Genomic DNA, 27,647 nt, shown 5'->3' with positions numbered 1-27,647 from the left:
CTGGGCGTATGTCCTGCTTATGGACAACCCAAAGACACCTGGTTGGCCACTGGGAGAAAAGGAGGCTGGACAAGATGGTCCTTTGTTCTGATCAGCAAGGTTCTTTTAAAGTGCCACTGAAATTAGTAGGACTTCTGAGAAAAATGGCTAAGTGTTAGTTTACACTCTCTCTCTATATATATATATAACCTTTTTTAGTTATATTCCTCAGGCAGCATAAGAGCTTCAAATCAATGCTTAGTGCCAATTTTTTAACTGAATGAAATGTCTAGCCAATTTAAAATAACAGGTTGGGAAGTAACTTGTTTCTTTTTGCAAATTGTCTTCTGGTTTGGCATTGGCAAGAAAAACCTCAGGTTAAATATAGTACGCTACTCATCCAAACTGTTTCCCTTTGGTCATATGTCAATCAGTTTGCCTCCTATAAGTGACTGTTATGTCCAAGAAGATTGATAGCTTTGCCTTGTTTACAATGTTCACAAACATTGAGAACGCATCCAGACAAAACACCAGGATTCTCCATTCCAGAAAAAGAGGCAAAGCAAAACTCCAGTCAAGTCTTATCAAATTGCACTACCTTGCTCCACAAGATGACAATGATTTTTCCAACACTGAGTGGACTTGGGTTAGCTGCTGTCACTGGGAACATGCATGCACCTGCCACCAGACTTGTAAATAGGAGATGCACTCCAGGAAATACATTTGATGGCTGAAAAACACTAGCCTTGGCAACTTTGAAAATTAGCAACTGTGAGGATATGTGATTGCTTTTAAATGTTCTTAGATATTCTAAATATTTTTAAATATTTTTAGATATTTTAAAAATTGTTTTGAAATATTTCATTTGGTCTTTAAATTGTTTTAAATTTATTTTGTTTTGCTTTAAATTGTATTGTTTTGACTTTTTTATGTTTGCCACCCTGGGCTCATTTGGGATGAAGAGTGGGATGGGAATTCATTGAATATTTATTTTAACTGGCTATAGCATTTAAACTGGCCCACATCATATGCCTAGAAGGGCAAAACACCTCCAAATGTGATACTGTTTCCTTCTCGGCTGCTCTTTTGATTCTCAGTAGGTAAGATCCAGTCCAAGTTATATATATATTCAGGCAACAATCCTATATGCACTTACTTGGGCATAAGTCCCCTTGAACAAAGTGAGACTTGCCCCACTAGAATTCCAACTGGAATCCATGGGATTAATGTGCTTAACTTTAGCTGGGTCTCTCTCTAACATTTGTGTTGATGCTTGTGGGAGCAATGACTAATTCTAGTTGGAGCACCAAAAGTCTGAATACAACCAGTCTGGGCCAAGCCTTATGATGAACAGCTCAATCCTTATAATCTCATTAAAAACCTTTGGAAAACTGGGAAAGGATCAGTCTGGAAGAATGGTTTAAAGCATAGGTGGCAGTTCATTAATGGCTGTTCAGATGTCCAACTCCCATCAGCCTCAGTGAACATGAATCTGGGCCAGGAAATGGCAGGGAGCCAATGGCAATATATGAAGAGAGAGACTTATGTCAGGAAGGATGGCAGGGATGAAAGAATGTGACACCTTCAGATGTTGCTGCACAACCGCTACAGAAAGATTTACAATGCCACAATACCCTCTCTTTTTTAGAAAGATGCAAAAGATATACAGATTCTTACCCTTCTGGGCACTGGGGTTCATTTAAGTCCTCACATTTTTCTTCAAGCCAGCTTGTCCTTCCTTATTTTCAAAAAGAAGGATATCAGTATATTATTCAATTGTTAGTAGCATTCTATTACGTGAAAGGGGAAAACTGACTTGATATGCAAGTATGGGAAGTTAAAAGCAATGCATTTCCTGACATTGAAACCCATCAACATGGTCATTTAATGCATTCTTAAAAAAAAAAAGTAGGAGTACAACTTCTTTGAACTCATTCTAAGATATAGGTTGGGAGCCAAAGAACTGAGGGATTGGGTCTTCTGTTTCTTGAAGAAGCTGCCAGTTGCAGATGGTATGTTGCCCTCCCCCAACTCAGCTACCCTCTGGTCCATCACATTGCTGCTGCTTATCTGGAGGTTGACAGGAAGGGCCAAGCAACAGGGAGCTTGGCATGGCACAAATGCACCAGCAGGAATGTCAGATTGGTTCTGCAGGTGTGTTTGTACTGCACTGACCTCACCACTATCTTCCACTCTATCTCCTAGTAAGTAGCAGAGATGTGCTCAACTGGAGGTCAGGAGAAGTGGTGGTGTCCCATCTGCTACTGAAGCTGTCCCCATACCCCATAAAAAGTGCCCCCCAAAGGAGTTTAAAGCAATTTAAGATATATAATGGGATCCGCAGTTCTTTTTTTAAAAAAAGTTTTAAAACAAAAATAATAATCGTGTGGGAGTGTGCACCTAAGCCACATCTTGTATTTCAACCCTAAATACTTATAATAGCAGCAATTAAGAAAAGGTCATTTTGAATATTGACAGCATTTCTTTTTAACCCCCCTCCCCTGAGATAATAAACTGTAATCTTCAAAGTGCTTATTCCAGCATAGCTGGCATGATGGCTGCTGCTTCCCATATTATTATTATTATTATTATTATTATTATTATTATTATTATTATTATTATTTGCAGCTATAGGAGCAGTCTTGGGACTGCTGCACCTTCAAACTCTGCTGCTCAAGCTATTTTTCTCTTAGCCCAATGCAGCTACTGCTGGTGAGTCAGACCATGAAAAGTGGCTGAAACAATGAAACACATGACAGAAGGGTAGGGATGATGGAAAGTTCATCTGCCGCCACCCATGCTCCCCATTTGAGGCGAAAATCAAATGCTTCATCAAAAGTCCCTGCTCTATATGTGAATGGCGGAGACCTGTGAGTGACAAAATTATTTGGTTGGCCCCATTACATCTAGTCTGGTCCTGGTGGGGAGGAGGATGTCAAGATTAAAAGGATTCTTCATCTACACTTAATTGGTGGGATTGAGATTCTTGAGTGGCAGCCTCCAATGCCAAATAGCAAACCCATTTTTGAAGGAGAGAAGACAAAACCCAACAGAATGTGCCCAAATCCTTTGGGCAATTCCTAAGATTGCCAGAATGCTGTTGTGGAGTCTGTGGCAGCCCTAGATCAGGAAGAACCAGAATAGACTCCAGATGGAGCCTGCCTGAATCTCCTGAATATTGGGCATAATCTGCCACACTTACTTATTGTTTTTCAGGCACAGGCTACCTGACATAAGAGTTGTTGTTGTTTCCCCCCCATAAAGTGTCTACGTGCTTGACAACTGCAAGTATGGCAACAGTAGCTCTTTGGATCTCAGCCAAGGATAGGTTTCCTTAGATTTTTCAAATCAAAGCAGCTATCAGTACTTTGACCAAGTAGAGCAAATAACCCAGTCCAATACTTCCCCCTTTCACAGCTTTTAACCAGTCAGCGATAAAACAAACATAATATTTTACCTTCACACACTGAGTAATAATTGACACAGCAGTTGTTATTTTTCACACAGTCTTCTGAACAGGAGCAGAGGTACTCTGGCCGGTTCTTCTCCCCACACCGAAATTTGGTACAGTTCCATATATGAGCTGCAAATGCATGGAACCCACCCCACTTTTAGTTAATTATGGCTGAACTGGGTATTGCGTAGAAGGATATCTGAATGCAATTATATGGGTACAAATCAAAGGAGGCATCGTTTCTTTACTGGCACTTTTGTAGATGTTGCCTTTATAAAAGCTAGTCATTTTAATATCTTCTCCATATGTCTAACTCCAGGTTTGGGGGTTGTTGGCAAGGTGCCCCCTATGGAAACCTCCATGTCTATGACCCCCCCCCCCCAAATCCCTAGCAGCCTTAACTAGCAGATGGGGGTCTGGGTACAAAGTAGTAGAAGTCACCACCTCTGCTACCATTGGTGGGCAACCAACACCAAAAGAAGAGTGCCACCTTCTATGGTATTCTGAATCCTGCAGCCTGTTTAATTTGTTTTCATTTGACTTCCAGACCTCCACTGACTATCAGGAAAGAAAGAAAACAATATGGGGCTGCGGAACCCAGAGTAGCACAAGGCAACCATGCTTTTCTTCCATTGCCAGCACAGGCAGCTCACAGTAGCACAGACAGCAGCTCCTCCCCACTCATCATCTTCTCCACTCCTTGCCCAGAAGATGCTTCCTCTTTGCCTATCCACCTTGCAGCTTAGAAGAGCCACTGCCTGCATTCCTCTGGGGAAGATGGGGATGGCAGAACTATCAGCAGGAAGCAACTGTGCAGTACAACAACTCATGTTACTTTGAGCAGGCAGGCAGCTACAGTGGAAGCAGTCAACAGAGAAGCACCACTCTTTGCACTACTCTGGGCTCCCCGGAGGCTTACTTCTTTTACTTGTTCCCAGCACTCAATGGAGCACCAAGAAGGAGAAAAACGAAGAGTCCCAGAATGGTGCAGCTGACTCCTGCAGAGGAGTGCCAGGGGCTGCTATTTTAGTTCTCCACAGTGCCCCTGACATTGCATCACTGTAATTCCTGGATTAGCAGAGTGATGCTTCAAAAAAAAAGAAAGAAAGAAAGAAATAGGAGCTCTGGAACAGGAAAATCATTGTGGTTTTGGCGTTTCCTATGCCAGGCCTGATATCCATACAATTCTAAATTCCTGAAACATGACAGAAAAAAAGTGTTAAACTTCCTTTATGGTTTAGCTCCCTTTCAAGTCAGGATACAACTTCCTATTCATGCTGAGAACAAAACCACTACACCTTGCTGATCTGGCATCAGTCTGAATTATCAGTAACAAATAATAATAATAATAAAATTTGGATTAGTTTTCATGAATCCTCACCGACTTTCACACAACTGCTAGGTGAAACTTAGCAAAGTAGTCATGACCCATAGGTTTTCATGGTGGAAAGAAGGCATGACATTAACAGGATACAGTGGTACCTCGGTTTACAAACTTAATCCATTCCGGAAGTCTGTTCTTAAACCGAAACCATTCTCAAACCGAGACATGCTTTCCCTAATGAGGCTTCCCGCTGCTGGTGCCCTTCCACCATTCGGATTCTGTTCTTAGACTAAGGTAAAGTTCGCAGACTGGGACACTACTTCCGGTTTTGCGGAGTTCATAAACCGAATAGTTCTTAAACAGGGCTGTTCTTAAACCGAGGTACCACCGTATAGTGTTTTCTGTGAGTCAAGTATTAGGGCCGAGCTAGGCATTGGGTGGCAAATTTCTGGAAACATCAGATGAGCTGGCAGTGGTGAGGCATGATTTGAAGGGAGAAAGCAGAAGCCAGATGCTTCCTGAAACCTGTTCCGCCATTTCAAAAACATATATGGGAACCACAGGTGGTGAGAAATAGCTCAGAGGAGAGGGCTTAAGGGGGAAAGTAATAGGTAGGAGAGAGAACTCAGTACACCTTTCTTCCCCATCTACCACTCCTACCTTCCAGTTCATTCCCTCTCCCACTAATCTTTAGATAGTCTGAGGGACCAGCAATATACAGGGACATCTGACCTGGTCCTTGTATGCAGTAATTGAGTTGTTTTGCCTGCAGAAGACTCTGTCATTTTCTAAAATGTCTAAGCACTTTCATGGAACAGCATCAATAACTGCTGCAGTCTTAGAAGCAGCATTTTGTTTAGGAAAAATGCAGAGTGTTTTGATCAGACTATGATGGTTTGAAATGGCAATGGGACAGCTGTAACAGGACAGCAGCTGGTTCATGTCTCCCAGCTCACCCACATGCTAAGCTGCTTCAAGAACGGGAACAAATTTTATACAAAAAAGTGATGCTTACCCGGTTCTATACAGGCTTCTTGGAAATCTAAACAGCAGTTTCCAAGTTTAACACATTCTTTGTCGCAGCGGCAACTTCCAAATGTTCTCTCATAGCAACGGCCTTTGCAGGTTTTGACTGAAATGGTTCATATTTACTTGATGTTAGCAATTGAACATTGATACTACATTAATTAACATTTCATCATGGGCTCAGGAGTAAATTTGCATGAAAAAATAGATCCCCTTCACTAATTCTTAGTCTTACAAAAAGTACTGTGGGAATTGTGCACGGATGGCGAGCAATCTGCAAAGAAATACATGAGGGGCAGACATGAGCCAACAGGCTTCCACTGCAACTAATAGAGATTGTGCAGCAATACTGCTATTTTGATTAGCCCCATTAGTTTTTCTTCCTCACCAGAAAATTTTACCTCACCAGAAAATTTAGCTCAATGGATCTGTGCAGAAGCAACAGAATATGCCATTTCTACCAGTGATAATCCACAACTGAAATCAGAGCTCAAATGATGTCCCTGGGCTCTGCACTGGCCTAGAAGTAGGAAAGTAGTTAGATCTGCTGACTAAAACGTCTCCTTCATGTGACACACATAAATATTTCTACCCATGCAATTCCTCAAACAGCTCATTTAGCATACAATGCAAGTTTGGTATGTTTGCCTTTTCTGCAGTATGTTAAGTGTACCATTGGCAAAACAATGTGGAAGCCTTTGCATGAAACATAACCAACATGAGAACCACAGCTATAAACACAATGGATTAGTCACTGTACATGGGCTTTGTGGAAAGGGACTTCATAGGATGGCAGTCTAACTTTCACTTGCCTTTGAGTGGAATTTAATGTCATGCAATTATGATTGTTCCATAAATGCAAGCATTTCTGCTTGCCCGATGGAACAAGCTCTCCTCCCCTACTGCTGTGTGGTCCTGGGGGTTCTTCCAACCCCCCGAGCCAATTTGGGGGCACAGAGCAAGGGGGGAAAGCCTCATTGCTCTAGCAGGACTCATTGTACTCATTCCCACAAGTGCACCTATCTGATTGAATCCCTCATTTAATTAACTAAGATTTCCTTAACTGGGTGACAGGCCTAATAAAAACTTTATCATTTGCATTCATAATTTGTATTATGACAAGACTGTTACAGAAATTTTATGACAAATGGAAAGATTCATAAATGGGAAAATGGGTAGAACCAATAATGGATGCTGTGTACCTAATGAAGGCAAGGTGAACCTTTTATATGTAAAGAAACTCAGCTACTTATATTAGCATTCTTCATTACTTACCATCTCTTGTACAGCTAGGTTTCAGCCCAAATATACATCCCAGGATTGTTGTTAGCACAATGACACATAATACCTAGAACAGAAGAGATAATAGCAGTCAATTTATATATACTTATTACACCAATTGACATTGCTTATCTTCACTCATGCAAACAGAAGTAGTGCTTTTAATTACTTTTACTTGAAATGAAGCTGGCCCTGGTGACTCCAACACAATCGTTCCAAGAGCGGATTTAATTAACTACAAATGAATGATTGATGATGAAGGTTTTCAGAGTGAATTCAAATTGCAGCTGACAGAAGTTGCACAATTCTGCCCAGTCTATGCGATCACAGCTCTGACATGTTGTCATCATGTGTACAACACATGTTTACTGTACACTATGCAGAACAACACACAGGGCACACATTAAATATGTTCTTTGGAAGTTCTTAATCAACCAAGAGGGTAAACAGCAATCAGTCAACATCCCCCAAAATTATACTACACTGTGAAGTTAAAGCAGCATTAGGGCAGTGATACAAGAAACCAACCTATTCTAGATGTTCAGCTAGAACTGCATGTTACATGGAACATGTCATGGAACATGACAGCCAGGCATTTAATTTGTCCCACCATAGCATCTAGGACAGCTTAGTTATGTTGTTATATGCTCTTCCCCACATCTAATGCATAAATGGCTGGAATTGGGAATGGGTGTGGAAGCAAAGCAGGTGCCATAATCATAAGTACCACAGGTCCAGGGATGTAAGAAGAGAGCTATTCCCATTCGATCCTTTTAATCCTCGTTCTGACTTGTCTTCATCACAATCAGTGTTGTTTCTGTTCTCCTGCACTTCAATTTCTACCAAACAGTCTGTTATTCATCTCACTGTTCATTCATTTTCTTGAAAGCAAATGCAGTTTAAATGCAGAAAAAGTCATTAAGTTTCATTTGCAGGCTAGGGGTGATGGGTGGGGACCAGTGCTGGATTGGTTTCTGTTCCTGACATAGGGCAAAATAAGTGAACAATGAAAATTTCTGCTTCTGTTTACATCAGAATTATCTGGCATACCTAAGCCACAATGTAGCAACCATAGAACAATTACAGCTGCCAACTCTTCACAAACACTAAGATTGTGGACACCAAGAGGAGCCTTGCATGCACACAACTTCTCCAGCTGTGCTAAAGTTTTAATGTTGTCACTTCACACAAATAGAAGAGGGTTATTATGCTCTTTTTCTCTCCTGGGTGCCATCTGGTATCTGTTGTGGTGCAGGCAAAGGATGAAAGTTAAGTCACATCTTGGGGTTTTTCCCAGCATCACAGAAAAGTTCTAATTACATCAGAATAGGAAAACTGCACATTTCTGAGCATGGTCCAACAGAGCTGCTCCAGTGAAAGTTCCACTTATTTAAGGGAAATGTCACAAGAGCAGAACATTGATGGATGGTGCCAAAGGTGGTAAATGTTATAAGAGAAATAATACCGTATTTTTTGCACCATAACACTCACTTTTTTCCTCCTAGAAAGTAAGGGGAAATGTCTGTGCGTGTTATAGAGGGAATGCCTACAGGTGGCATGCCTACGGATTTTCCTCCTCTAAAAACTACGTGCGTGTTATGGTCTGGTGCGTGTTATAGAGCGAAAAATACGGTAATTTATTTGTTTTTATTATAAATAGAGGCTTCTTTCTAAAGGGATAAGAGCATAGAACGGTTTTCAGATTATCTTTCTGAAAAACAAGAAGGCAAAATTGGTACATTTAGAATTCAGCTACTGGTAGCAAGAGTAAAAACCCCAAACCTCAGACGGTTTACTAAAAACCGGACAATGCCTAAATACCACCATGCCACCTCTCCAAATGCCACAGCTGAATAGTTTCACATTACAAGTGGATATAACTCATCTAAATGAGTAGTCCTCATAATATCATCATGGTTGGTAGAGAGAGGATGAATCCCTTCCTGTGGTGAGGAAGTCTTACAGAAATGATAATGTTACTTATGAGCTGCACTGATTCATGTCATTTTGGGTTCTGATGCAAGCCACACACAGGCAAGTTCACAGCACCACAAACCTCAGAACATTACAAAAATATTCATGTGTTTACAACAAGTGCATAGTACCTAGAACTTGGAAATGTTGAGCCATATGATTAGCAAGAACATCCCAGTGATTTCGACAGAACAAATCAAACTGGAAGATGAACATTTATGAAAATGATCCATAACCATTCAATTTATTGGATACACAGTACAATTAATTTTTAGTAAATAAACAGTATGAGTATCTGATGTGATACAGTAGTCCTATTAGGGGTTACAATTGTAAGTTATCAATAATGTTTCCCATACCATACCAACAACCACTTTCAGTAGGGTGGCACTTTTACATTGACCCAGCACTCACCACAAGCAAAATTAGGTTGTGGATGCCAACTTTCAAAGAATAAGATGAAGCTCAATCACATTTCACTTTGCTTCCATACATCTCCAAAGAACAACATGGTCCTAGTCCAAGTACCACTTGAAGATGCTATAGTGAAGGAATGGCCACAAACTATGAACACTTCTTAGTCTTTGATGAATTTCCTTCCCTTCTAATTATGTTGTTGTTGTTGTTGTTGTTTAGTCGTGTCCAACTCTTCGTGACCCCATGGACCAGAGCACGCCAGGCACTTCTGTCTTCCACTGCCTCCCGCAGTTTGGTCAAACTCATGTTGGTAGCTTCGAGAACACTGTCCAACCATCTCGTCCTCTGTCGTCCCCTTCTCCTTGTGCCCTCAATCTTTCCCAGCATCCAGGGAGTCTTCTCTTCTCATGAGGTGGCCAAAGTACTGGAGCCTCAGCTTCACAATCTGTCCTTCCAGTGAGCACTCAGGGCTGATTTCCTTAAGAATGGATAGGTTTGTTTTTCTTGCAGTCCATGGGACTCTCAAGAGTCTCCTCCAGCACCATAATTCAAAAGCATCAATTCTTCGGCGATCAGCCTTCTTTATGGTCCAGCTCTTACTTCCATACATCACTACTGGGAAAACCATAGCTTTTACAATACGGACCTTTGTTGGCAATGTTATGTCTCTACTTTTTAAGATGCTGTCTAGGTTTGTCATTGCTTTTCTCCCCAGAAGCAGGCGTCTTTTAATTTCGTGGCTGCTGTCACCATCTGCAGTGATCATGGAGCCCAAGAAAGTAAAATCTCTCACTGCTTCTAATTATATTTTGTTCAATTTAACAAATATCCTATCCCTCATTTGTCACAGTTTTACTACCCTCTCCCTAAACCTGGGAAAAGTTAAGCAGCCTCTCTCAGCTATTCTTCAAACAGCTGAGCTCCATTCAAATGCACTAATCCAAATTGCTTTGGAGTTAGAAAGAAAAGTTGAAGAAAGATACCAAATCTTACTCTGAACGTGTGTAAAAACGTTTGACTGCAGCTGGTGGAAAATGCAAAGCAATGATTTGGGAGGGGGAGCAATTAATTGGTTTTCAAAAAGTGTAATTTGACCTTTCCATTAATTGCAGCTTCCGATTTCATTCTTGAGCAGGAGAGTCACAATGATATATGGAACTTTGGAAGAAAAAATTAGAGTTGGCTTTGGGGTTACACAGAAAAGAAGAAAATGTTCTGGTTTATTCTGAGAGGTATTTTTGTGCTTGTTTATATTGGAACAAACAATTGTATTCAAGCCATGAGCTTTTGTCTCCTTACTGCTTCCTCTGTGTGGGAGGAAAACAGAAAGCATCACCTTGCAAACATTATAGGCAATGGCAGCAGGTGGTCAGATAAGTGGGGAAACATTTTCTCATGCTAGACAATGAACACTAGGGCATAATAGTTTGGAAGATCTTCCAGATGAAAACCAATTAGACTATGAAAGCAACATGATTTTGGTCCTGATTTGCCCATGTTTGCTGTTCTGCAAATAAGCATTGTTAGAAGAAATTATGCAGTCCAAATGCTTTGAGGGTCCAAATGTGTGTCAAGGCAGGCAAAACATTTGTGGTGGTGGTCATTACATCTTTTGTAATGTTAGTAAGGTGGTCCTATCATCTTTAAAAAACACACACACACCTCAGAACAGAATAAAAAAATTCCTTCCAGTAGCACCTTAGAGACCAACTAAGTTTGTTATTGGTATGAGCTTTTGTGTGCATGCACACTTCTTCAGATACACTGAAATAGTGAGAGGGTGGGGAGGGGTATTACTCAGGGGGAGGGTGGGGAGGGGTATTACTCAGAAGGGTAGTGGGAATGGCTGATATGTGTGGTAAGCTGATTGGCTGATAGGTGTGGTAAGCTTGTTGACAACTGTTAATGACTGCAATTGGACTTACAGGAAAAAGCAAGGGGTGACCAATTGCAATTGTAAGACCAATTGCAGTAGTTGACCAAACTGTGGGAGGCAGTGGAAGACAAGAGTGCCTGGCGTGCTCTGGTCCATGGGGTCACAAAGAGTTGGACATGACTAAATGACTAAACAACAAGATTTAAAAGAAGCCAACCCAATTGAATATCATTTCTTAAACGTATTTTGTTTAGTACCTCTGAAATTGTTGACAATTTCACACAAATTATGCAACCCTTCAGGATATTTCATGCAAAGCAGCCATTATCACCATAACACTAACATTGTTTCCTGTAATCTGTCACCTTGGAGAAATGCATAGTTACAAAAGAAGGTCTGTATACTTTGCAAAGATCCAGAAATAATGATTTCGTTAATCAAATGCTCCGGAGTGCATGGAGTGTACTGAATAACTTAAGCCTTTGGTACTTGCATGGTGTGCTGTGTTAGGGTAAATTGAAAATGCAGGAATAACCAACACTTCCTTAGACACATATGCAGGAGGTGCCCTCTACCTTGTGTGTTTCCTTCCTGTGTGGAGTGAACTATCCAAGAGCACAGCCTTATACTTTGCCACCGGTCAGCCATGCCAATTGCCAGCAAATCAGTGTGCAAAAGTGCAATGTAAGTTATAGGGATCTTATATACTAAACCAGAGCTAGCCCTGTCCTGCCCCAAGACAAACATATGACTGCAGAAGCATGGCATGTGGAATGCATGTGTTTTATATATATATATATACACATAAAATTCAGTGGTAGTAACTGCATGATAAAGAACACTTCACATGGCTGAGACCAAACCCAGATTAGCTTGGATTTTCCAAAGGGCTAGTCTTGCCATGCTTTGAATCATGATGTACTTATTTGGCAGCCACATATGGATGTCATGGTCAATCACCCCTCAGAACTTGGAAACAGTCATCCCACCACCACACCTATCCTTCTGGTTGCCTGTTTATTTATTGTGTGGTTGTAGAACATACATTGCTTGAAGTCAGCCAGTGGCAGTGCTTAGTCAGTTTCTCCTATATGAAACCATTGTGTTTGCAAATGCCTTTCAGCTTGCTTTGACCTTTAGCAGCTCAGGGTTTACTTTTAACAGAGGTAAATTTATTATTATTCCTAAATTTCACAAAGCAATATGCCGAAGGGCTAGCCTTATTAGCAACTAAAGTGGATGTTCTCCAAAACTATTGGTATGTGCGGTGTGATTTCTACTGAAAAGAACAAGATAATTTTGAATGAATCATTGCCAGTCATTGTGAATAACCATTCAAGTGTATATTAGGAAATTATGGCTCATTTTCATGCAGGAGCAAGCACTTAACTAATAGCTGACATACCTAAGTACAGAAAGTGCAAAAGGATTGTTTATATGGCCAAGTTCAACAGGAGAGAAACATGAAAGGTAAGACAAATTCATTCTTATTTAAGATAACTCGTCTAGATTATTTTCTTTGAATTGTTCTAGCACAATATTGAATCTATCACAACTTTCCTCTGAAAGAGATCAGTGTATCTGACTAAATAAAAGCAAACATGGTTAGGTTGTTGTTCCTACTGCTTCAGTGCTTCCCCTTTCACCACTCTGATTTTACAACAAAACAATATGACAGGCAGCACTTCTTACATACAAAACTGGTGAGTTGTTGTTTTGCTGTCAATTTCTAAAATAGAAATACACAATAAGGAAGATGCTTTATAGCAAATCAGGCCATTGGTCCATCTTGCTTAGTACAAACTACACTGGCTGGGAGCAGCTGATCAGGATTTCAGGCAGGCATCTCTGCTAACCCTGCCTGGAGATATCAGTGATGGAACCTAGGACCTCCTCTACATGCACAGCCAATGTCAAGTCCAGCAAAAGCTAGAGGACCACAAGTTCCCCATCTCTGTTCAGGAGGCTTATCAGATTATTAGTGAGTTGAAATCAAGAAATAGAGGACCAAGCTGTTGGAATGGTTAAGTGGGGTTCATCATGGGCTTTTTCTCTCATGGCAACAGGGCAATACTCTGCATGCTCACTCAAAAGTAAGTCCCACCATGTTCGGTGAAGCTTATTCCTAAGTAAATGTGAATAGCACTGCAGCCATGGAGATACAGGCAAGCAGGGACAAAAGCCTGCAAATGTAGGTGCACAGTCCAGAACAGCCAAAAAGTTCATTAGGAAGTTGAGGTATAAAGTTACAGCTGTACATTGCCAAAAAATATTTATTCACTGGCAAGGAACCACCTGCTCTTTGATGTGTATGCCAAAGCACATATGATTTAAGGGCATATGACTCAGGGTTGCCTCTTTCTGTTAAAAACTCGACAATTATGCATCCTGCTAGGAATGGTGTAGTTTTCCAAGGAATCACACTACTAAATGGCCCATGCTATATAATACTGGACTTGTAAATTGTGATTAATTGCTCATGTTCATATCAAACAGCATTCACTTAGTTTTATTTCGAAAACACAGACAGACAGTGCTCTCCCTGCCCCCCCAATTGAACTAGATCTGTTAGCTCTTAGATATCCTGCCCTTTTTCTGTTAGACTAACTTTGGTATGAAATTAGTACAGCAAAATGATTTTAATCCTGGCTCACATACTTGTATAGATGCAAACAGCACCATTCCTTCATATGGGTAGAAGTGATTACCATCAAAAGTTCAAAGCATACAACCGGACAGGGGTCAGTTTGGAGGGGGGAAGAGTTATTAATACAAAAATCAGCAAACTTTGATAAATATCAGCAATTCCAGTCCTGGGAGTCCTGGGAGAATCTATAGAATTTCAGACTTGATAGGCAGGGGTCAAACCATCATGAAGGAGGCCCTCACTGCATGGCTGGTGTTGTTTAGTCGTTTAGTCATGTCCGACTCTTCATGGACCCCATGGATCAGAGCACGCCAGGCACTCCTGTCTTCCATTGCCTCCCGCAGTTTGGTCAGACTCATTCTGGTAGCTTCGAGAACACTGTCCAACCATCTCGTCCTCTGTCGTCCCCTTCTCCTTGTGCCCTCAATCTTTCCCAACATTAGGGTCTTGTAAAGGGAGTCTTCTCTTCACATGAGGTGGCCAAAGTATTGGAGCCTCAGCTTCACAATCTGTCCTTCCAGTGAGCACTCAGGGCTGATTTCCTTAAGAATGGATAGGTTTTATCTTCTTGCAGTCCATGGGACTCTCAAGAGTCTCCTCCAGCACCATAATTCAAAAGCATCAGTTCTTCGGTGATCAGCCTTCTTTATGGTCCAGCTCTCACTTCCATACATCACTACTGGGAAAACCATAGCTTTAACTATATGGACCTTTGTCGTCAAGGTGATGTCTCTGCTTTTTAAGATGCTGTCTAGGTTTGTCATTGCTTTTCTCCCAAGAAGCAGGCATCTTTTAATATCGTGACTGCTGTCACCATCTGCAGTGATCATGGAGCCCAAGAAAGTAAAATCTCTCACTGCCTCCATTTCTTCTCCTTGTATTTGCCAGGAGGTGATGGGCCCAGTGGCCATGATCTTCGTTTTTTTGATGTTGAGCTTCAGACCGTATTTTGCGCTCTCCTCTTTCACCCTCATTAAAAGGTTCTTTAACTCCTCCTCACTCTCTGCCATCAAGGTTGTGTCATCTGCATATCTGAGGTTGTTGACATTTCTTCCGGCAATCTTAATTCCGGCTTGGGATTCATCCAGCCCAGACTTTCGCATGATGAATTCTGCATATAAGTTAAATAAGCAGGGAGACAATATACAGCCTTGTCGTACTCCTTTCCCAATTTTGAACCAATCAGTTGTTCCATATCCAGTTCTAACTGTAGCTTCTTGTCCCACATAGAGATTTCTCAGGAGACAGATGAGGTGATCAGGCGCTCACATTTCTTTAAGAAAGAGCCATAGTTTGCTGTGGCTAACACAGTCAAAGGCTTTTGCATAGTCAATAAAGCAGAAGTAGATGTCTTTCTGGAACTCTCTTTCTCCATAATCCAGCGCATGTTTGCAATTTGGTCTCTGGTTCCTCTGCCCCTTTGAAATCCAGCTTACACTTCACTGTCTTGCTGTGGCGAAGGGGCTTGAGTAACTCAGAGAAGCTATGAGCTATGCCGTGCAGGACCACCCAAGATGGACAAGTCATAGTGGAGAGTTTGACCAAATGTGATCCACCTGGAGCAGGAACCAGCAAGCCACTCCAGTATCCCTGCCAAGAAAGCTCCATGGACAAAGACAACAGGCATGGCTGGAGGAGATACCAACTACATGGTTTCTGCTGAGTCAGGCATGCTTATTCGTGGCTTACGTGGCTTGTAGAGGAGATAAGAGTCCACTCACTCCCTTACACTTTTTGAATCCCTGTGCACCAGATCAAACCTGAAAGATAGACGATTGGCCTCAATGCTTTACAGAACATTGATATATCTACAGAAAACTCTGGTGGCCCTCTCAAGGCTTAGGAGCCGCTAATGAAAACCTGGATAAATAACATCAGGACTCTCTTGCAGGAGGGTTATAAGGGGCATGCCAAAAAAGGGATAGGTTTGGTATCTGCACCTCTTCTGCAGAAATAAGAGTCAGCATTCTGTGTATCCCCCAGACTCTCAATCTTCTATGTGGAGAAGTCATGTGGGGGCCCGTACTGGATGAGGGGTAAAGCACAAGGCACAAGGTCCCTTTGACAAGGTGACTCTTTACAAGCACAAGAACAAACCGTGTTCATTAATACCTTTGGTGCATGCTTTCTTTCCTTCCATACTATACTCTGCCTTGTAAAAGCTTGTAACTGGAACAACTTTGTGTGGTAACATTGGTTGTTTAAAGAAAATAATAAAAATTGCAGTGGGGGGAAGAAATCAGAATGCTATGGGCTTCTTCCAGTCCAAGACTCTATGCTCCCATGAGCATCATATGTTGAAATTGTATATCACCCTGCCTTGGGCCTAAGAGCTTGTTTCTTCTCATTGTTCCACCATAGGTTGTGGCCTGCTGTGCACTAAAACAAAATAGCGCCTTTTCCTCATTTGTGGAATTCCCTCTCATTGGACATGCATGTGGCACTGCAACAGTTTGGAGGCGCTACCAGAATACTTGCTTTTGAGCACTTGCCCTGATATGTTTGCAGGGAGATTAGAGAATGTTTACTAAGCATTCGTGTCTGTTGTTGCAAGATTAGACGGCATGGCATCATAGCAAGGGTATTTTCTCATCACTTTGCTTATCACAAAAAGTACAAGCTTTTGGGGGAAGCTGGTTTCTTGCACAAGACCTCCAAATCAACTGTAATTGTGCGACCTGAGTTTGTTAGTATGTGATTGAATCCCATCCAAAAATAACAAGTCTGGAAGCACCCTGGCTTTTAGTAACACACTTCCTCACCCAGTCCTTTGGGGGAACTTGATGTAACAATGTCAGCTACAACTGATGTCATCTGCTGTCTGCTGTTATTTATTGTTGTTTGATATTTTAATTAGTTCTGTGATATTGTATTTTATAATTAACATTTAAATTACTGCAAACCACTCTGGGATCATAATTAAGAGTGGCTTAGAAACTGATGAAATAAGTTGTTGTTGTTGTTTCAGGTATTTATATACCACTTAATATTCAAAAATTATAAGCAGTGAAATTAATGAAACAAGTCAATCAAATAATGTATAATTAAATAAATAATCAAAATATAACGGCTCCTAATCCTCCATTCTAGTCATACTCTGTTCACAGATGCAGTTCATTGATGACTAATCACTATGCAATGTCTCCATGTGGGAACATTCAAATCTTCAACGGTTCAAGACATCTACTTTTAAGCATAAAATGTTATATCAGAAGCAGTCCTGAAACAACCTTTAGTATCCCAAATACCCAGCAGTAGCTTCCAAAACACAGAAGATTTCATATCAATGCACCAAACACACTACCTTCCACTGTCCTACAAACACATTCATCATACTCCATTCTCTCTCTCTGCTCCTCAGCTTCCCGTACACATTGTGTATTCTCGCCATACTGTATTCTTGTTGGAAAGGCCATTATGCAACAGTGCTTAACAACTTGATATTTTTAACAAGATTATTTAAAATGCAATCTTAACCCCCCACTGCCCTGGAGTAAGCCCTGCTGAATTCAATAGGACTTGCTTCTGAGTAGACATGCTTAGGAACGCACTGTTATTGCTTCAAAGATACAGCATTGGTCCATGCATCCTCCTCCTAGAAAAGGCCCATATAGTCATGTTGGTTCATAGACAAATCCAGAGTAGAGCAATACATTTCTTAGGACCAACCAAATGTCACAAAATAGTAAGGAAGCTTTTCACTTCTTCAGAACTCTTCACCAGGCTGGACATTAAACAAAGTGTTGGAGAGAAAGAGAAAAATGGCATGATGTTAAAAGAAAAAAGTTTGTAGTTTTAATAGTCTAAAAGATAGAGGAGACTGAATGGAGAGTAAACTGGAGCAGACTATACAGTAAGTTACTTTAATTCTTTGGAGAAAAGGGACTGATAAAATAAGAATAAGAGTGATATTGTGGCCTTTATGAGATAGGAAAAAAATGGCAGATCTTCCATTACTTTGAAAATATAAAATCTAGTCATTACTCAGATCTGTGTGTTTTTTTCATGTTATCCATTCCTATCATTCTTTCTTCTCTGCTATACTGTAGAACAGCAACATATTCAATATACTATATGACTAACTTTACAAAGGTCATAGTCCATACCTCAAAGGTTTTATGGCCTACTGTGCACAACCCAATTAATCAGTTTAGAACCTGACAGCAGGTGAGCCTTCATATTTTAGTCATATAGCCAAGCATCTTAATTGCTTATTATGTTACAGAACAGATTGGGAACGTTTGACCTAGAGAGGGAAAGGCAATCCTTTTTAAATTGATATGTACTTCTATTTTTAAAAATTGTAAAGGCTTGAGGAACAATTCTCCTCACACCTGCTGCACACATGATACCATAGAGAGCCAGTGTGGTGTAGTGGTTAAGAGCGGTAGTCTCATAATCTGGGGAACTGGGTTCGCGTCTCCGCTCCTCCACATGCAGCTGCTGTGTGACCTTGGGCTAGTCACACTTCTTTGAAGTCTCTCAGCCCCACTCACCTCACAGAGTGTTTGTTGTGGGGGAGGAAGGGAAAGGAGAATGTTAGCCGCTTTGAGACTCCTTAAAGGGAGTGAAAGGCGGGATATCAAATCCACACTCTTCTTCTTCTTCTTCATAAAACAAGTGGAGAGTAAACCAATTCTAAAAGTTTATTTGCCAGGTTCAGCAATTATATTGGCAATTGTGGGTAACTATGGGTGTTTCAAAATACTGTAGGCACCAGTTTTGTTGAAACATGATGCAAGCCAGTGCTATTTTTCTAGAAATTGGGGTGCCAGAACTCACCATGAACTTCTCCCTTGTTCTCTTATACTAATACTAATACTACTACTACATTATTATTTATACCCCGCCCATCTGGCTGGGTTTCCTCAGTCACTCTGGGTGACTCCCAGCAGAATAGTAAAAACACAATAAAACACCAAAAATTAAAAACTTCCCTACATGGGGCTGCCTTCAGGTGTCTTCTAAAAGTCAGATAGTTGTTTATTTCCTTGACATCTGAGAGAGGGTGTTCCACAGGGAGGACGCCACTACCAAGAAGGCCCTGTGTGGTGTAGTGGTTAAGAGCGGTAGTCTCGTAATCTGGGGAACCGGGTTCGCGTCTCTGCTCCTCCACATGCAGCTGCTGTGTGACCTTGGGCTAGTCACACTTCTTTGAAGTCTCTCAGCCCCACTCACCTCACAGAGTGTTTGTTGTGGGGGAGGAAGGGAAAGGAGAATGTTAGCCGCTTTGAGACTCCTGAAGGGGAGTGAAAGGCGGGATATCAAATCCAAACTCCTTCTTCTTCTCTGCCTGGTTCCCTGTAACTTTGCTTCTCTCAGTGGCAAAACCGCCCAACTGAGAGGTGTCGGAACTGAGTTCTGGTGAGTTCCAGCTGAGAAAAAGCCCTGATGCAAGCTATTTGAGTTGCAACAAACATTTCTTCAGACAGCTCTCAGCTAGATACCTAGCAGGATTCCATTCCAAACAACCTTAAGAGCCAGATAGATAAATTCCAAAAGATTAGACATATCTAATCACACACACACAAACCCATGCAGTTCTGCCTGCACTCCATCACTTTAGCATACTAAACAATGAGACAAAACCAGGGCTAGGACTTTTCAAACAAACATCAAAGATACCTCTGTTACAAGTCAAAGGGACTGTAATCCACTAAAGAGATTTAAGATTCCACACTCAAATCCTGGGTCCAGAAGTGTGACTCACTCTTAAGAGCAGAACACTGCTGCATCAGATGTTCTCCTCTGGGACAGCCCTGACCCCAGCTAAGTATCTCAGAAAAGGAGTAAATGTGTAGAGGGATATATTAGCACACCTTCCTCCAGAATTCCATGTAAAGCGAAGTTCTCAAAAAGTGATTCTGTTTTATCAGATTTTCCATCAAAATATGATGAAGAAAAATGCTCAGATCACCACCGGCATCACACTATGTAATTGACAGATTAAGAAAGATGGGTCAGCAATGGGAGTGGACATAAGGCATAATCATGCAGGGCAGGGTAGCAGCACAGCTGCATCTTAATATGACACTCACTGTCTTTGTTTGTTTGTTTATATTATTTTCCCACTTCATCCCAAGAACAGGTTATAATATAATCTTAACTCAGTTCACCTTCAAACCATTCCTTTGAAATAAATTATGCTGCAGTTTACACATGCAGAAGGCCACTCCTGTGTAATGTGCAGTAATTAATCTGGAATAACTCTCACTACTTCACTGTGATAATCAGTAATGCAGATTGCCATCCTCATTATCCCAGATGAGCTTGCATTAGAAAGGTGGGGCAATCCAACTTGCAACTACTACTCTAAAGTCAAGTGCCAAGGAAAGTTTAAAGAGTGCAAATACCATACTAGACTCTTGAATATTAATTCACAGACATGAATCGTTGGCAATGTCAGCTATTAAGTCCAGTGTATGGCGAACCACCATTTCACCACACACCAAAGTTTTTCAATGCCCCAATATTAGTGTGTTTAAATCAGCTGGCTCCCTACTAGTGAATACTTTCAAAAAGGAAGATGCTGTGGTTAAAGCATATCTGGCGTGCTCCTAACATCCTCTACTGTCTGATGCAACACATGCAGGTGTGGAATGTGAGTAACCAATGTCGAGGAAATTTAATTCTGCACATGCTTGGGGCACCTGGTTCTTATTCACTTGTCATTTCACATGTTACGGCACTGAATCATTGCAGTGAAAATTGTAGGTGGCCAATTTCAAACCTTCTCTCTCACACACACATAGTATTTTCCCCTGTATTGGAACGAGATGACTTGCCAAAGGTCAGGCAGCATATTTGCTGTTCCTCCTAAATTAAAGGCATCCCACTCGGTGAAGCTGTGCTGCTGCTGCCTAGGTGCTTTAGCAAAGCCTGCGTCACTTTAGGATGCCAGCCACATCGTTTGGGTCCCTTAGCCAGATTCACAGAGTGGCCCAAGCAAATATTTGCTTCTCCCTCTGCAAGAAGACGAAGGTCACCAACCATCACTTTGGAAAGCTTGCCTTCGCCCAGCGAGCTGGTGACTGCGTGGAAGAAAAGGGTCCCCTTGGAGCCTCACGACAGCCCTGCGAGGTAGGCTACTTTGCCGGCCGGGGGGCGGGTTTTGCGCCCGCTCCGTCCCCGGGTCTCTCGAGGCGCCTGGCTCCGGAGCGGGGAGGGGGGCGGCGAGTCTCCTTACCAGGGAGAGGACTTTGTAGGGGTTGGGCTCCTTGACTTTCGCCCTGAGCGCCGCCGCTTTCTCCGGCTCGTCCGCCACCTCCATAGCCGCCAGCATGGGCACCGCAGCGGAGTTCTTCTTCTCGGGCCCGTCGCTGCCGAAGCCCTTCTCCAGCGGCGGAGGAGCCACCTTGGCTTGGCTGTTCCTCAGGCCGGCGTTCTCCATTCTCTCGCCCGGCGCCTCCTGCGCCCTCGGCTAATAAAAGGGCCGTGGCTCCGCCCCCTGCCTGGCTTTGGCGGGCTTCCCTCAGGCCGCGCGAGGTGGGCGAGGGAAGAACTCGGCGCTCCGGGTTCCTCGGGTTCCTGCCTCGCCTCCCCCCGCCCCCACCCTCTGGCCGCGCGCGCTCTCTGGGGAGCCCGGTGGCTTTTTCTTCCCCCATTCGTGTTCGCAGGAACCTTCCTCTGACGCGCACCCTTCCCGGGAGATGAAGAGGAGCCTGTGCTGCTGGTCCCCCTGAAGGAGCTTTCTAGAGGATGGGCATCATCATCACCACAAAGGCTTTATTATATATCTGTTAGGAAGCTGAGAAGATGGCAATGTGTGGCTCCAGAAGCAGGCGGCGCAGGAAGGTGACCGGGGTTGTTTACACGGGAGAGTGTGAAGAGGCAGCGTTTTCCTCTGCGGAGAGGAAGGGAAAGTGGGTGGCTGGGCGAGGGGAAGACTTCCAGCCTTCCTATTTGCACAGGTTCTTCCAGAAATCACACTCACCTCTCCAGGCGAAAATGGAACAGAAAACGGATAAAAGATGGAAAGGCATCATCCAAAGATGGAAGTGACTTTTTTGTCCCCCATGGACCACTTGGGAATTGGCTGGTGAACACTTAATGGTTTTTCTGCCTGTTGTAGCAAGTGCCATGTGCTGTGCTAGGTGTTATATGATTATTATTTTTCTCCCCACTGTTGTATGTTATTGTATTACAGTTTGCATTTCACATAATTCAAATGGTAGTTCAATAACATGCAAGACAATAAATAATATACAATAAAAGAAGCAATAAAGATTCAAATAAAATCAAGATGAATATTTAATGCAAGATATGCCATGGGCCACCAGAATGAGGCTTGCAGACTACTGGTGGTCTGTGGATCACATTTTGGGAACCACGGTTTGGGAACTATGGGAAATAGTTGTTTATTGCATACCATCTCTAAAAATAAAACCCGAGGGCTATCTGATGTTCATCTTTGTCTCCCACATCCAATAAGAAACAGTCTTGCAAATGCAAACTTACCTTCCTTGAAGTTTCTGCTACAGTTTGATACATGGTTACTTGGAAGTGATCCCCACTGAACTAAGACATTACTGCAGAGGAAACATGCTGTGTACATAAGAGCTGGCTGCTCCTTTTGTAAATGCACACGAAACACACACCTGTAATATATATAGAGAGAGAGTGAGTTTTTTTTTCCTTTTTTCTTTCTTTGCATACACTCAATAAAACTGCCAATATAATGACATCATTATACAAGTCTATGGTGAGACCACACTTAAGAACACTGCACAGTTCTGTTTGCCTCACCTCAGAAAGGACATTGCAGAGTTGGAAAAGGTTCAGAAAAGGGCAACCAAAATGCTCAAGGGGCTGGAGCAGCTCTTTGTAACTGAGTTAAAAGGGACATGGGTGGTGCTGTGATCTAAACCACTGAGCCTCTTGGTCTTCGATCGGCAGTTCGAATCCCAGCGACAGGGTGAGCTCCCATTGTTCGGTCTCAGCTCCTGCTAACCTAGCAGTTTGAAAGCACACAGTGCAAGTAGATAAATACAGTGGTGTGTCAGGTTAAGTACTTAATTCGTTCTGGAGGTCCGTACTTAACCTGAAACTGTTTTTAACCTGAAGCACCACTTATCTAATGGGGCCTCCCACTGCCGCCACACCGCCGAAGCACGATTTCTGTTCTCATCCTGAAGCAAAGTTCTTAACCTGAAGCACTATTTCTGGGTTAGCGGAGTCTGTAACCTGAAGCATATGTAACCTGAAGTGTATGTAACCCAAGGTACCACTGTAGGTACTGATCCGCTGGGAAGGTAAACGGCGTTTCCGTGCGCTGCTCTGGTTTAGCCAGAAGCAGCTTAGTCATGCTGGCCACATGACCCGGAAAGCTGTCTGCGGACAAACGCTGGCTCCCTTAGCCTGTAAAGCGAGGCAAACACCGGCTTCCTCGGCCTGTAAAGCGAGATGAGCGCCACAACCCCATAGTCGTTCGTGACTGGACTTAATTGTCAGGGGTCCCTTTACCTTTACCTAATTGAGTTAAAAGACAAGTAGGGGAGGGGGCATGATAGAGGCGCCTTAGTGGAGCTGAATGTTGGAAGATTCAGGAGCAACAAAAAGAAAGCACTTCTTCATATACAAACTATGGAATTTGCTCCCACAAGGTGGGAGCTTGCTTTAAAAGATTAGACAAATTCAGGGAGGATAAGGTTATCAGTGACTACTAGCCATGGTGACTATGTTCTGGCTCCACTAGCCAAAGGCAGAATGCCTCTGCATACTAGTTGCTTGGAATCACAAGTGAATAGATCACTGTTGCACTGAGGTCCTGCTCTGGGGCTTCCTATAGGCCACTATGAGGACAGGATGCCAGTCTTGATGGACATTCAGTCAAATCCAGCAGGGCTCTACTTTTTTTAACAGCGCAGGCCCTTGTTTATTTGTTTATTTACATTGCCTTGAACATTTGCAAACAGCGTGTGGGGAAATGCAGTGGGGAGATGGCTGTGAAGCTGCTTATAGCCATGGTGCAATTAATTAAAGGCTGGAGAAGGTGAAAGAAGCTAGGGGAAGAACAGAGGGTTTCAGCTAAGGTCTACCAACACTCTGCCATCCCTTAGTCACTAGACCTTTTATCTGATGCCATTTATTTATTTATTTATTCATTCATTCATTCATTCATTCATTCATTCATTTATGCTTGGTTGCTTGGAGAATTTGTTCCCACCCCCCAAAAAAAAATCCTACAGAAGCTCATGAAAAAGTCTTTACATACTTCTCAGGACTGAACAAAATAGTCAAAGTCACCACATAGCAATAGCAAAGCCCTGTGCAGATGAGCAACAACATTTGCGCAAAGACTTCACATATACCACTTAATTTTGAGTCTCTCTACCACTGTTGTGCATGTATGAAAGTTTAAAACTGCAGTTTCGAAATACTTTTTCCTCAGGTTTGTAAACTTATTGACAGCCATTTGGGAAGTGGATTTGCAACTGTATTCCAACCTTCCTGGTTTGTTCTGTCACCTTTGCACTGACACTTGTTGCCTTCTGAAATGCATTTTTAGTCCTCCATTCATAATTTCCCTCCATCCGGATAATGGAACTAACATCCATCTTACTTAAAGCTTAAAGGGAAAGAAGCAACATAAGCCGTATTTACATTTCTCTCAAAAAAGGAAACAAAAAACCCCACACCCATATGTAATTTTCAACATTTTCTAGGTACTGGACATTTCACAAGCCCTTTTAAACTTTTGAACTGTATCTTTCTTTTTATGATGTTGTTCTATTTGACTGGCTGTTCTAAAATTATATTAGCTATGTTCAGAAATGAACACTGCTGGGCAAGGATGAAAACCACAGTAGCTGGTACAAAGGCCAAGCAATACATATGCAAATTCCATTTATGAAATTTCTATGAACCTTTTCTAGGAAGTTAAAGAGCACTTTGTAGGAGAGCAAACATTACCAGAAATTATCTGTTTGGTTTAACATTATAAAACGATATGTTTAACATTCTAAAAATGTATATTTTTTATGTTTGACTGTCTAAAAAGATATAATTAACAAAAATGTTTTTAACTATCTGATGGCTTTTGCTGTTCAACTGACTCTCCAGAACATTAACTCTGATCTTATGTCAATGGGACTGGACTGCAATACTATGTATACTTACCTGGGAGTAATCCCCATTAAACACCATTGGATTTTCTTCTGAAAATACATGCCTAAGATTGCACTGTAGAGATATGGTTGACATTCTTATGTGTCAGCCTAAATAGTTTTTGGATCATGCTTGCCAAACAGCACATCAAAAATTATTAACACCAATGGGCTTTCAGTAAGATAACTGGTCAGTAATTTGTAGACCAACCCCATGTTGCCTGAGGTTTCTCAGGTCACCAGAGTGAGATGGGTGGAATAGTGCTATAGTGGCTTCCATACTGCAAATGTGGTATACCTGATGGTGCTTTTGTAAAATTATACGACAAAGGGCTGTGTGTGTGTTTTTGTGTGTGTGCTTAAATCCAAATCCCCAATTGTTGGAGTTTTTTGTTATCAATAAACTAACCATCTTAGTTTCGTCTATATTATTTACTGTACTTATGGGTGATGGCCAATGTTAGTCATACCCAGAGCAGCCTCATTGAAATCGTTGGATTTAAGTGGCTTAAATCTATTGATTTCAATGAGCCTACTCTGAGTATGACTTCAGTGGAGATCACCCTATGTGTTTACTTACTTGAATAATGTGTATACTTCAGCCTATTTGGATTTCACAGTGGTGTACAACAATTTGATCATAATGCAGTAATAAAACAGCTGAAATGCGTGAACCACATTAAAACACCAGCAATTCAAAGTGTCCGGGTAAATAAGAAAGTTTTTGCCTGATGCCAGAAAGATTGCACCATCAGCAGCAGTCAAACATCTCTAGGGAGGGCAATAAGAAATGTGTATACGGTAATTCACAAAAGGCAATAATAGTGGTCTATCTATGACAGCGATGAGGTCTCTGCTGAAGCTCCATCTCAGGGTGTTGGATTACATCAGCTCTCACTGTGTTTCTTTCTCTGTGTTTTCCTAAGGTAAACATTGCCATAACTATTTTTAATTCTAGCATAACTTCCTGAAAATGAGTCTTGTTAGGAAAATGAGCTCAGCAACTTTTATTCAAGCCATTTAGAGTTTTGCACTACATTAGACTTCCCAATTAAGCCTTGGTGTCATGGACAACTAATGCAGTATGTGAATAAATATTAAAAATATTTCTGTTAACTTGCTCAGATTCCTACAAAAACCTTTTCATAGTAGTAAATGGGTCCATTGATCTTCTCAGAGGCATCATATGAGATATCAGTAGGGGGAAGGAGGCAATGATGGTAAACAGCTTTCCAGAAAGGGTAACAGCCCTTGCAGTGCAATCTTACATACTCATAAATAAGTCCCATTAAGTTCAGTACCAGTTGCAAATAAATAAATTTCAGTGGGTTGCACTCTCCTCCAGACTCTAGGGGAAGACTCTTGTGTAAGATGTCTGCTACTGTCCTTCTATAATGAGCTCATTTCCAAGGATTGTGAGACCTTCCTTTTTGTTAGTCTTTGCTCTTCAGGTTTTCCTCACATTTGTCACCAGACGGGAGAGGAACCAATTTAGTCCAAATGTCAGCAAGGTGATATTTTGGTGGCAACCCTCTCAAACCTCACTTGATATAAACAATGGTATCTATTTTCATCTGGAAGATGTTGGAAGGTATGATTAAATGGTTTGTGAATTGCAGTTTCAAGACTTCCGAGGCCATAGGGTGATATTTACTACTGAGGTGGGGAAAAGCAAAAATCTTTTAGAAGAGAGCTAAAGCCAGAAGTTTCACAAATTCAATGTCCAGTTTACTCTTCAGTAGTGAGAAAATAACATCTGGAATCACTGGGATTTTGTGGGTTGCAGGGTTTTTCTTTTTCTTGAAGAGTTGTGAAACGGTACGAGGGGACATATTGATGTTTCTGTGGTGTTAGGACATCTTGTTCTGATCATCTTGTTCTCGTTTAGTTGCGGAGGATATGAGTGGCATGTTCAGTATTCATTAAGAGTCACCATGATGGTGAGTGTGTGTTCTACTGCTTCTGAGTTCTGCATAACCAATGCCAGTTGTAGAAGATCCGCTTCATTTATGACACAGCTTGCTACCAGACAACTTGTTTATTGAACTTCAGGATTTGTTTGCACAAAGTATTCAGGAACTTATATGATTCCAAACAGTCATTTTGATTTTTCGGTAGGTAGATTATATTACAGTGTATCAAGCAATTGTTATCCTCCCACTTTCCCAGCTGTTTCCCCAACATTTTCGTTACTGGAAAAATTCTGATTCTTTTTGGAAGTGGGTTTGTTGCAAGTGAATTCCACCCCACAAATAGTGATATTCTGGAAGTGGCAGCAGTAGATTTAGGGGTGAAGCTAACATTAACTGAATATTTTCTGTGAACAGAATCAGTTTCAAGCACACCGTATGAGCCTAAGAAAGCCTTTTGATGAGAAAGTCATACTAGGAATTCTAAATAATTTGAAGGTCATACCACAATTGAAATGCCATGCAATTTTTTTTCCAGATGTCTCTGCCTCAATTTGACTTTGGTACAACCATAAATAAATCATCTCTGTATAGCAGAGGGCTTCCAGACAGATGTTTATCATGGGATCAAAGCTGTTAATGCATGCATTTTTT

The 27,647-nt window shown here is 41.7% G+C and overlaps 1 protein-coding gene and 2 long non-coding RNA genes across 4 annotated transcripts in view; 1 reads left to right on the top strand and 2 right to left on the bottom strand.

Moving 5' to 3' along the window:
• Window positions 1-21,598, bottom strand: part of ENPP1 (ectonucleotide pyrophosphatase/phosphodiesterase 1) — a 46,996-nt gene extending 25,398 nt beyond the window's left edge. Inside the window, exons 1-5 of the mRNA XM_083498086.1 lie at window positions 21,165-21,598; window positions 7,059-7,131; window positions 5,773-5,889; window positions 3,437-3,562; window positions 1,657-1,717 (exon numbers count right to left, since the gene is read on the bottom strand). Coding sequence (XP_083354212.1) covers window positions 1,657-1,717; window positions 3,437-3,562; window positions 5,773-5,889; window positions 7,059-7,131; window positions 21,165-21,368 — 581 coding nt within the window. The 5' untranslated portion in view covers window positions 21,369-21,598. The remainder of the gene's footprint in view (window positions 1-1,656; window positions 1,718-3,436; window positions 3,563-5,772; window positions 5,890-7,058; window positions 7,132-21,164) is intronic.
• LOC310704585 lies at window positions 203-17,045 on the top strand. The gene is made up of 4 exons (XR_014524902.1): window positions 203-760; window positions 10,568-10,936; window positions 11,431-14,212; window positions 15,602-17,045. It is a non-coding gene; the product is annotated as an uncharacterized lncRNA (long non-coding RNA).
• Window positions 12,653-20,006, bottom strand: LOC310704573. 2 transcript variants are annotated; one of them, XR_014524888.1, is made up of 3 exons: window positions 19,689-20,006; window positions 15,609-17,702; window positions 12,653-14,215 (listed from the first exon to the last, which is right to left on the bottom strand). It is a non-coding gene; the product is annotated as an uncharacterized lncRNA (long non-coding RNA). The 2 variants fall into 2 exon arrangements; XR_014524889.1 differs by having other exon boundaries at window positions 12,653-14,219; window positions 15,600-17,702; window positions 19,689-20,002.
• Window positions 21,599-27,647: the final 6,049 nt, after the last annotated feature.

Source organism: Podarcis liolepis (genome assembly GCF_965112155.1).
Source record: "Podarcis liolepis genome assembly, chromosome: 3".
In the NCBI taxonomy this organism is placed as follows: Eukaryota; Metazoa; Chordata; class Lepidosauria; order Squamata; family Lacertidae; genus Podarcis; species Podarcis liolepis.
Note: the sequence above shows the minus strand (reverse complement) of the source record. Positions and strands in the feature narration are given on the sequence as shown.